Genomic DNA, 12,156 nt, shown 5'->3' on the forward strand with positions numbered 1-12,156 from the left:
TTTGCAAATCCCAACTTTATTTTGTCTCTTAGTTTGGTTTCTATTAAACATACCACATCTAGATTATTGTTCTTTAAATAGTCTTTAAGTTCCAATAAGCTCGACACTAAATCATCTACATTACTATACATAATCTTTAAACTTCTGCTTGGTGATCTTGCATGGCACCTTTGTGCCACCATTTCCTCATTTTCATGTCCACAACTTTCGAGGTGAATCTTCTTGCTTGTTCCTGTGTTCTCTCCCAATTCTTTGACTGGGCCTCTACTCTCAGTTCTTTCAGTTTATTTATCTCTTCCTCATTTATGTCACTTTTTATCCATATTTCCTTCATTCCTTCTACTTTTGGCAATTTTCCTCTTCTTTGCAACACATGTTCTGATGCTGTTTGTGACACGAATCTTATTTTCATTGGTCTTGTTCCATTTTCTTTGTACTTTCTGATCCTGTAAACCACTTCAAATTGTTTGATTATCCCCTCTCCTTCCTCCACCATTTCTGCTATAATTTCCTTAGCTCTTTTCATTTCTTTCTCTCTAGCCATTTTCATGGGTAGGTTTTCCTTGACCCCAAATACCACCACACACATTTTTCTCTGTACCATGTCTCTCACAAGATTACTTTTTCCTTTATCATTTTAATCACTTGCTTTTCCATATCCTTATTGTGTTCCTGTTGCTGTTGCCTTATTATCTCCTCCATGTCCACCTTTTGTTGTAACAATGTTCTCTTTCTTTCCAACTTTTGACTTCCTCTGTCATTAACTCCTTCACTTCTCTCACTTTAACCTCTCTCTCTTGCAAAGTTTTCTTTAACTCTTCATTCTCTTCCTTGGCTTTCTTAATTTCTTCACAGTATTTCTTGTTTAAGTCCACTGTTTTTGTCACCTCTTCTCTCATTTCTTTATTTTTTCTCTTTCCATCTCCCTCTTTTTCATCCCTAATATATCACTGGATATCTTATTTATATTGTCACCACCCACTTCTCTTTCTTCCTTCCACGCCTTTATCATTACTGTTAAGCTATATTTCTTCTCATATTTTTACATTTTCTTCTTCAATTTTCCACATTCGTTTATTTGTGTGAGCTACACTGAGATCCTCTTTCTTGAAGCCCTAAAAAATTGGGTTTGTGCCAGCCGCCATCTTCCCTGTTGATATCACTGGCTGCCAGTGTTTACCTAGTATCACTGTCATTTTTCCCTTTTGGCTACTCCTCTATTAACACTTTCCCCTTCCCTGTGCCCACATCTTGCATAAGACCTTATTATGAAGATAGGACTCAAAGTTTGCCCCCCCCCCCCTTGCATAGTCAAATCTAGGTAGATCCTTACAGCTGCTGTGGATGCATCTGATCAGCTGGGTGCCGTGTGTGTGTGTGTGTCTGATTCACCTATGGTCATCTGCTGGTCATCCAGCCAGCCGTTCCCCCCACAGAAAGAGCTCAGAGCTCATAGTGACCGATCTCTGGGTAGGACTGAGACCACTTAGACACCACACACCAGGACAGCGAGGTCACAACCCCTCAGGTTACATCTCATACCTACTTACTGCTAGGTGAACAGGAGCTACACATTAAGAGACTCGCCCATTTGTCTCGCCGTGCCCAGGATTCAAACCCAGGCCTTCTTGGTTGTGAGCCGATCATGCTAGCCACTACACTATGCAGTGTGTGTGTGTGTGTGTGTGTGTGTGTGTGTGTGTGTGGAAAACATAAACTGGTTAATCTCCAAGGGATCCCCTGTGGACTAGCTAGTGGAAGGCAGACTGAGGTCAGCCATGGATTTTGTTCTTAGACAGTGAGCAAGTTCACCAAAAGTCCCTATCCCCTCTTTTAGTCACCAGATGGACTCTTACATTTATCATACCTCCCTTTCCCTAAATCACCAATTCCACACATACATTATAGATTGCACCATGTGATGTGACTTCATTGTATGAGTGCATCTATGGTGGGTGGTGGGGTCACAGTGTCCATACATTTGTGAAAATAGAAAATAATAAAATGGTAAACTGTGAGATTCTTGGAAAAGGTCATCAAATACAGTAAAATCCCTCTCATCCGGCATTCGAGTATCCGGCAGCTTCAAGTATCCGGCACATTTTTCCCCGAGCCTTAAAATCAATAAAAAATCAATGTGTACTCATAAAATTGATTAAAATTCCTGCGCGAGGCATACTTTGTCCCCTCGCCACCAGAGCGCACTGCTTCGCACCACCCGCAGCCCACTGCACTGTGTTTACTCAGTGACTCAGTCCTGCGTGTGCACTGTTTATCGCCTGACGCCTTCATCATGCCTAAAGTTGTAGAAAAGAGGAAGTGTGTTGTGCTTACACTTAAGCAGCTGATCAGATCAGCTGCTGATTAAGATCAGCTGGTCTTTGTTATGGTAAGATGCGTGAGTGTAGGGTGGTGATTGTGGACATAATTTCACTTCTATTCAAGTATCCAGCAATATTCAAGTATCCAGCATGTCGGCGGTCCCGTTGATGCCGGATAAGAGGGACTTTACTGTATCAATATTTTTGTATTTTCAATGCAAAACGTAAAAGTAGAGAATTAAGTTTATGGTGAGCTTTCATCCTAATAATTTTCATATTAGTAAGATATAGTAGTGATACATGGCATTCTTTATCTTTTAGTTGGGTGAGGCAATTAAGGTTCTGGAAGAAGAGATGCCAGCAGCTGGATCCAAGCCAAATAACTACTGTTTCCAGGTTTTGATTAATGCCTGTGGTCATGCTGGCTATACCAAGAAAGCCTTTCAACTCTACAACCAGGTTTGTGCTTTGTTTTAATTGAAATATCACTCATTCTTTTCTTTAGGAAGTGGATTGAATATATTTGTGATTATTATTAATATTATTCCAAGCTATTAAAGATCCCAAAGGAAAAGTGACTAGTTGAGTGAAAAGCTCTAGTTTTGTTCATTATTAAAAATGAATACAAAATGTTAGTTTTTCTTAAGCAATGATTACATTTTTATTTGTATATTTATCATAGGTTCTAAAATTTCTTCTTTAATTACACAGTATTTTATGAATTTTATTATATTATAGTTTTTTTTAATAACTGAGTTATCTGAGAGGGACATGTGGGATTACAAGACAGGTGTGTATAAGAGATGTAGTAAATGTAAATGTTTGTGCAGTGGTGTAAATTGTGGAGTATTTAAGTGAGTGAAGAGTAACACATTGAGATGATAAAGAGTGAAGGTGTAAAGAAAGTGTTTTGTGAATAAAGTTGAAGGTACTGACAGGAGATTATGACTGCCTGGAAGATTGAATAATAGGGCAGAGGGGTACATCTATGAAAGAGATGTTAATAAGGGTCAGGTTCTTTAACAAACATGAAAGGAGTTTTCTTTATAGGGAGAGATGAGGCTGTTTTGCCATGACCATCTCCTTTGGGGAACTCCCTCCAAGGAAGCAAGGCATCATAGAGAGAAGCAGATGGATTGAAGAACACTTTACAAATCATTCTTAGCTGGCCCTGCTTCACTTTAACAAAAATTGAGTAAAAAAAAAAGGCCCACTGAGGTGCCAGTCCCAAAAGAGAACTGTCAAATTAATTACACAAAGTTGGTGGATAAGTGTCTTGAAACCACCCTCTTGAAATAGTTAGTCATAGGAATGGGAAAATACAGAAGCAGACAGGGAATTCCAGACTTTACCAGAAAAATGGGATGAAAGATTGAGAACAGTGGTTAACTCTTATATTAAAGGTGGTAGAGATAGGTGAGAGAAAGTAGAAAGTCTTTTGCAGGTAGGTCATGGGAGGAGGAGAGGCATATAGTGTAAGTGTGAATGTTGCAGAAGTTGATGAAGAAAAAGTTGAGGTGGATGTCAAGACACTTAGGGTTAACACTAGAAGACCAGTCTGACCTGGGAACATTTGTGGACCCTTGGTCCAATGCTTGTGTGATTTCATTGGGAGTAATTACTGTTTTGGCAGGTGTCTACTGCCTCCTGTAGTATAGTCAATATACGTAGACATTAACTGTTTTATAATCTTGTAACACTCCAAAATATGCTTATGAATTCTGTATCAGTTCTGTTTCTGTTTTTCATTTGACACAAAAAATAGTGGGGGAGTAAGAAGTGAGAAATAAGAATGAAGAGAGAAAGAGAGAGAGAGGGAGAGGGTAAGAGCGGAAGTGGGGGTGTCTGCTGCGTGATGATTCTTTGCCTCGCTCTTGCAGTTACATTAAAAGTTTTATACTCTCCACCCAGTCTCTATCCCTATTTAATTTTAGTACTTTCCCTTTAGTCCTTCATGTTAAGTCTCACATAGTTTATAGCAGAAGAGTTGCCTTTGATGAAGGCATGATCAGTATTCATCCAGGCTCCTTTGTTCAGTCACAAGAATTCTCAAGAAGTAATTGTTTTATTGTGCTTGCTAGTAGTGTAGCACAAGACGGCAGGCATGCGTGAGTGTATGTCACCATCCTATCCTCTCTCTTGTACCCCCCCATCATAGCAAAGTGGAAGAGCATTTTACCTCGCCTTCCCATGCTTCCAAGTCAGTCACAGTCCATATCTTACAAGAGAGAGACATATCGTGGTTGGCAGCGTTTTCAGAGGAGACTGGGTGGGATACAGCTAGATGGGTCAGCTGCTTTAAGGAGTATTTGAGTAATTTACTGCAGTATGTCACTGCTTATATGTGTAAAGCTTAGGTATCTCCATCAGTCTGCCTGTGAGTGCACTTCCTTGCAAGGCACTTGATATGTATTATGATTTGACTCATTATCTCATTGTGAGATGAATACCTTGTGACAGTGAGAGATGGACTACCCTCCTGTTTGTTTTTGTGGGCAATTTGTTTGTGTACATTGTTTTGTTAAATGCTACTGCTGGTCAAGTCTCCTATAGAGTGTTTGGCTGCAGAGGATGTTAAGTGCATAGCTGTATAGTGAAACTTTACTCCCTCCTCAGGCCCTGCTGAGGCCTGCTGTCCAGGAGGTTGTAAACAATACTATTCAGCTGAAGGACATAATACATTATTGGACAGTGGGTTGAATATGTTATTTGAGGGCGGTTGTCCTGTGAGGTGTTATACCTTGACCTTTTAAGTGTGTGTCCCTTGTTGTGGTTTTTCCTCCCTAGAATGGGGCTATCAATTCTTTCCCAGCTGTTGGAGTGGTTTGGCAGTTGTAATATTCCCTTGCCTGTGGGTGGATGAAACAGATTAGCGACCCTTGCCAGCTGGCAGCAATGTGAGCCACACTGACAATGTAAACAATGACCCAGGAACTTCTATGAGTGACAAATTAGACTGACTTGCATGTCTCCTGAGTGGTCTGATCAACAAACTGGATAGCAGTGCTCTGCCATCTAATCCAACATCTGATGGCCCAGCTTTTAGTGGTTTTCATGACTTGTCTTTGTCTGATGAGGATTATGTGGTGCTCGAGGGCAATATTAACTATCCAGATCCTCTTGGTTGTTTGGATGGCATGAGCTCTGGCCAGTACCACCTTCAGGCTGTTGATGATGATGATGTGCTCTTCCTAAGGGCTTTGGATGACTTGTCTGGTTGTTTCCATGGTGAAGAACCAAAGGGTGATCCTTTGTCTGATTGCCTAGCCTCCATTTTAAATGTCAGTCTTAGACATTGGCCTAATAGTGACAGTGTGAAAACTACCTGCAGTCATTTGAAAGCACCTAATAACTTACCAAACATGAAGGTACCAGAGACTAACTTGGCTATCACTAAGGTGGTTATGAGTGTCGGAGGCAAACTGCTTGATGCCAGACTGGCTCATACCAATAGCTTATTTCTGAGGGCCTTGGTTCCTATTACCCACTGTATCAGTGATATTTGGGAAAAGATTGGCAAACCTGTAAACACTGTTGCATGCAGTGATGTAGAATGAAGAAAAGAAGTGAGAACTAATGAAAGAAGAAGCGAGAGTTTGAATCAGGGAAGAAGGGAGGATGCAAGAGAGAGAAGAGAAAAAGATAGACTAGTGAGTGAGCAATTGGGCAAGAGCAGAGCTGGGGGTGCCCAGTGTTCAATGAGTCTTTGCCCCACTAGCAGTTGCATTAAAAGTCTCCTTCCTTATTTAATTTCAGTACTTTCACATTATTCCCTCTTGTTGAGCCTCATATAGTTGATAGCATAACAGTTGTTCTTGAAGATAAAGTATTTAGAATTCATCCAGGCCCCACAGTTTAGTCACTGGAATTTTCAGAAGAAAGATGTCTTATTGCGTCAGCTTATAGTGTGCATGAGGCAGTGGGCATGTGTGTCTGTGTTTGTAACCATCCCACCCCCTCTTGTACTGCTCTCTGTAATAGTGGAGTGGGAGAGTGTCCCACATCACTTCCCATGCTTTTGAGTCAGTCACTGTCCAGCTAACACTTGATGTACGAAGGCAGATTGCGTGGTTTACAGTTGGACGGGTCAGTTGCTTTAGGGGGATAATTGGGTAACTAATGGCCATACATCCAGGCCTATCAAAGTAGCTCTAAGAGTCTCCACTTTAGTCTGCCTGTGAGTGTAGTTATTTGTAACACTAATATTGGGGATGTGACTCTTTGGCAGTGCTAAAGCCAGCCAAATACTTGGTTATACAGTGAGAGATGAATTACCCTCCTGTTTGTTTGTTTTTTGGGCATTTGTCAGTATTCATGTTACTTTGTCTGTATACTTGATGTTTTGGGGCATTTGTCAGTATTCGTGTCACTTTGTCTATATACTTGTTTTGTATTAAATGCTACTGTTGGTTGAAGCTACTCAGCCACAGAGGACTTAACTGAAGAGCTGTGTAGTGATCTTTACTCCTTCCTCAGTTCCTGACAAAGCCTTCTGTCCAGGAGGCTGTAAATGACATTGCTCGGCTAGAGGTTATAACACACTGTTGAACAGTGGGTGGATTTTGATGTGAAGGTGGTGGTCCAACGGGTTTTATACCTCGACTTTATATGTGTTGTCGTTGCAATTGTTTTTCTTTAGATATGGTTGTTGATCATTTCTCAGCTGTGTTGTTGTATTTCCCTTGTCTGTGGTTGAGTAAAACACTGGTGACCTCATCTATGTATCCTGGTTTATCATGGAGTGCTTGGCTGGCCCCTTTTCTTTTGTCTGTTGGCTGCATGTTCATGTATTTTTAGTATTTTTGTGTTCTTAAATGTGACCGGTTTTTCAGAGCTGCTGCTGGGAGCTCTGAAGCCAGAGGATTTCATAACTCTGCATGTGCGTAGCTTCCTGTAGTCCTCTAGGAGACTGCAGACGGCCTATTCATGTGCAGGATGATATAGTGTTTTGTGAGCATATATGGTTTTGTTGCCAGTGGGAGGTAGCTCACACAATATTATAAACCTTATACTTGTGTGTCCTTTGTCCTAGCTATATCCTTACCTTAGCACATGGTTTGTGATTCTTTCCTGGCAAGTAGGAGCTGGGTTGGTGTTTGTATATTCCTTCCCGTGGGTGGTTAAACAGAGTGGTGACCTCATATATTTAATTGTTGCAGGAGACCAGTAGGACCCTGTATATGTGTATTTGTACCCTGCACTAACCTCTGTAGCAGGTAGATCAGGGAAGCTGACCCGAGTCAGTGGCAGCTGTGAGAGGGGCTGAACCTGGGTTGTAACAGCAATAACAACACTTCCCTTGTCTATAATCTGGAAACTGTGGGTTGGTCCTAGGAATCCACCAATGCCAAATATCACAAAATACCTTTCTGCAGGCAGGGTTATTTTGGTGAAGCACTGCTATCATATTTCTTATGATTTTTTTAATATATATATATATATATATATATATATATATATATATATATATATATATATATATATATATATATATATATATATATATATGTGTATATAAATGTTGGACACCAGCCAAGAGCAAAAATAGATAAATAGATAAATAAAAAAAAAAATAAAAAATAAAAAAATAAAAAAATAAAAAAAGAGGCTGAAGACAGTCAGTTAGAGCAAAGGAGTTGATGAGACAAAAGGGTTTTGATTCCACCTTGTCTAGAAGAGTGGTATGATTGGAACCCCCCCTCCCTCCAAAACATGTGAAGCATACTCCATACATGGATGGATTAAGGCCCCTGTATAGAGTTAGCAGCCGGAAGGGTGAGAAAAACTGGCAGAGACATCTCAGAATGCCTAATTTCATAGAAGCTGTTTTAGCTAGAGATGAGATGCAAAGTTTCCAGTTTAGACTATAAGTAAAGGATAGACTGAGGATGTTCAGTGTAGAAGAGGGGGCCAGTTGAGTGTCATTGAAGAAGAGGGGATAGGTTTAAGGAAGGTTGTTTTGAGTTGATAGATGGAGGAATTGAGTTTTTGAGGCAATGAACAATACTAAGTTTGCTCTGCCCCAATCAGAAATTTTAGAAACATCAGAAGTCAGGTGTTCTTTGGCATCCCTGCATGAATTGTTTACTTCCTGAAGGGTTGGACGTCTTTGAAAAGACATGAAAAATTGCAGATTCCAGATTGGATCTACCAGTTGGTCTCTACATTCTTTCAATACCCACCCTGACACATTTTCTGGTCCCATTGCTTTTTTAACATCTAAGTTCATCAATAGCTTGTAGATTTCATATTTTTCCACCCTAATTTCAAGTATCCCTTCATTTGACACTCCACCTTTAGGCGCTACAAAATCTGCATCCTTTTTAAATACGGATTTAAAACTATCATTCATAATTTCACTAATCTCCTCATCATCTTCATATGTCCTTCCATCTCTTTTCAACTTAACAATACAGAGGGTGTTCGAGCCATGAGCAAGATATGTTCCGGAAGACTGCTCATAAGCCATTTTGCTCATAACTCATCATCGTAATTTTTTGGTACAAAAAAAAGAAAGAAAATAAATAAATAAATAAATAAATAGATAAATAAATAAATAAATAAAACCTCATGTTCCGCAAACAATGTAATGCTTACCGTATTTGATGGCTCATAAGATGCATGGGCTCATAAGACACACCCAGTTTTGGCAGACATTGAAATGAAAAAAAAAGATAGATGAGTGGATTTAAGCTCTGAATATGAAGTAAAGGATTTCACCTGACATTTGAAGACTCGCACTTGCATTTAGATCATTATTAGATCCCAATATTTTGCATTTTAAAGACTTTAATATTTGCTAGTAGCCTGCGTACCAATCCTGTTGTGAGATGTAAACATGCACCTGGCATATGATGTCAGCAGTGACTGTGAGAGACTACATGAGTAATAAAGTTTGTTCATAAGAATGTTAAAAGATAGGTGCAATTTCAGTTGTATGAAAGTGTGTCTTACCTCAAGGAGTAATGGCATCACATTGTAAAGAACACAGTGAAGCTTGCCCGTGTCATTGGGTTCAGTGCGTAAATGACCACATGTTTGTTTTGGTACATGCAATGCATGGTGCATGGTCACTTAGGCAAATAAATTCTTCCTGACTGGTGTCATTCTATATGAATTACTGGTAAGTATGACCTATTATATATTGTTAACTTGAAAGAAAGAGTTGTTTTGTGGTATAATACCAATCATCACTTTGTTTACATGTGCAAAGATGTCTGGGGTTCAATTTTAGAGCCTCTGTTGCCATAGACTTACCACCAACCACTGCCTCAATGCTGAACCTTGGCCTCATAGGATGCAGGCTCATTTCCTGAGACTTTTTTTTTTTTTTTTTTTTTTTTTTTTTTTTTTTTGAGAAAAGGTGCATCTTATGAGCCATCAAATACAGTACTTACTTGATACTAAGAGAGAGAGAGAGAGAGAGAGAGAGAGAGAGAGAGAGAGAGAGAGAGAGAGAGAGAGAGAGAGAGCACCTTGCCTTATGGGTGATGTGATACTATTAAGTAGAAAGGTTGAAAAATCCATTTTTTTAAACCCATCTTTTTTGGGGGGTTTATTTATTTTTTTGTTTATTCATCATATTTATATGTAAATCAGTTTAAATAAAAAATAAAAAGTAATCTAGAGTAAAACAAAAGTTTGAAATGTTTTTTTCTTTTCATGAAGGAAGGGTACTGGCCAAGAGCAACAAAAATATAATAAAAAGAAAAGGTCCACTGAGGTACTGGTTCCTGAACAGAATCAAAAACAGTTGTCAAAAATTAAAGGATAAGTGTCTTGAAACCTCTTTCTTGAAAGAGTTCAAGTCACGGGAAGGAGGAAATACAAAAGCAGGAAGGGAGTTCCATAGTTTACCAGAGAAGGATGAATAATTGAGAATATTGGTTAATTCTTGCATTAAAGAGGTGGACAGAATGGGGATGAAAGAAAGAAGAAAGTGTTGTGCAGTGAGGCTGCAGGAGGAGGGGAGGCATGCATTTGGCAAGTTCAGAAGAGCAGGTAGTATGAAAATAGTGGTAGAAGATAGCAAGAAATGCAACATTGTGGTTATAAGAGAGGCTGAAGGCTGTCAGTTACTTAGATGAGAGGAGTTGTTAAGATGAAATCTTTTGATTCCACCCTGTGTAAAAGAGCAGTATGAGTGGAACCCCTCCACCCATACATGTGTAGCATACTTCATACATGGACAGAGTTAGCAACTTGGGGAGGGGTGAGAAAAACTGGCGGAGATGACTCAAGTTTGCTCTGCCCCAATCAGAAATTTTAGAGAGATCAGAAGTCAGCCATTCCGTGGCTCCCCTGTGAGAACTGTTTACTTCTTGAAGGGTTAGGTGTGTATGAAAAGATGTGGAAAAGTGCAGGGTGGTATCACAGCATAGGAGTGGATAGGACAAGAAATTTGGTTTAGATCATTGATGAATAATAGGAAGAGAGTGGGTGACAGGACAGAATCCTGACCATTGTTAATAGATATAGAAGAACAGTGACCATCTACCACAGCAGCAATAAAATGGTCAGAAAGGAAACTTGAGAGAAAGAGAGAAGGATAGAAACCATAGGAGGATAGTTTGGAAATCAAAGCTTTGTGCCAGACTCTATCAAGAGCTTTTGATATACCTAAACCAACAGCAAAAGTTTCACCAAAATCCCTAAAAAAGGATGACCAATGCTCAATAAGGAAAGCCAGAAGATCACCAATAGAGCAGTCTTGACGGAACCCATACTGGCAATCAGATAGAAGGTTGTGAAGTGATGGATGTTTAAGAATCTTTCTGTTGAGGATAGATTCAAAACTTTAAATAGGTAGGAAATTAAACCAATAGGATGATAGTTTGAGGGATTAGAATAGTCACCCTTTTAGGAATAGGTGGAATGTAGGCAGACTTCAAGCAAGAAGGGAAGATAGATGCACAGAGGCACACTTTCAGAGAACAATAAGAGGGACCCTATCAGGCCCATAAACATTCTGAGGGTTTAGACCAGTGAAGGCATGGAAAACATCACTGTGAAGAATTTTAATTGGTAGCATGAAGTAGTTGGAGGATGGAGGAGAGGGAGGAACAAGCCCTGAATCATCCAAGGTTTGAGCGTAGAGTTCAGCTTTAGAAATAGATGAGATGGCAGTGGTGCCATCTGGTTGAAATAAAGGAGGGAAAGATGAAGAAGCAAAGTTATTGGAGATGTTTTTGGCTAGATGACAGAAGTCATGAGGGGAGTTAGATCTTGAAAGATTTTGATACTTTCTATTAATGAAGAACACTTGTTTAGGTCATGCTGAGAAAGGTTGTTCCTGTTGGACAAAGCGTGTGTTAACTTGCGCTGTACAGGAAATGAACAGGTCAGGCTTGACTGCTTTTACATTTTTTATATATATGTACATATGTAGCCTTATTTTATCAATATGATATAGAACTAAATTTTGATATGTAAAAAAAAAATTTATTTTATTTATTTTATTTTATTTTATTTATTTTTTTTTTTTTGAGTGGGTTTTAAATGGCAACCCTGCTTAGTAGTGACAGGCTTGAGGCTTCTGCCAAATGCAAGACTCAAATATGCCAGGTGTATGACCTGGGTTAAAATGATCCTCTCTCTTGCTTTAGAGGCTTCTGCCAAATACAAGACTCAAATATGCCAGGTGTATGACCTGGGTTAAAATGAGCCTCTCTCTTGCTTTAGAGAGATGTAGGTTAAGAGGGGACCTGATAGAAGTCTCTAAGTGATATAAGGGTTATAACAAAGGGGATGTAAGCAAAATTCTTAGGATCAGCAACCAGGACAAAACAAGAAATAACGGGTTCAAGCTTGAAAAGTTTAGGTTTAAGAAAGTGGT

General features: G+C 39.4%; 1 protein-coding gene across 4 annotated transcripts in view; it reads left to right on the top strand.

Annotated features, from left to right (window-relative positions):
• Positions 1 to 12,156, top strand: part of LOC135104935 (pentatricopeptide repeat-containing protein 1, mitochondrial-like) — a 125,067-nt gene that overhangs the window by 35,872 nt on the left and 77,039 nt on the right. For 3 of the 4 annotated variants that reach the window (XM_064012723.1, XM_064012724.1, XM_064012726.1), the window contains one exon: positions 2,643 to 2,780. The exons of the other annotated variant lie outside the window; for it this stretch is intronic. In XM_064012723.1, coding sequence (XP_063868793.1) covers positions 2,643 to 2,780 — 138 coding nt within the window. The remainder of the gene's footprint in view (positions 1 to 2,642; positions 2,781 to 12,156) is intronic. 4 annotated transcript variants of the gene reach the window in all.

This window comes from Scylla paramamosain, chromosome 11, assembly GCF_035594125.1.
Source record: "Scylla paramamosain isolate STU-SP2022 chromosome 11, ASM3559412v1, whole genome shotgun sequence".
Taxonomy (NCBI): Eukaryota; Metazoa; Arthropoda; class Malacostraca; order Decapoda; family Portunidae; genus Scylla; species Scylla paramamosain.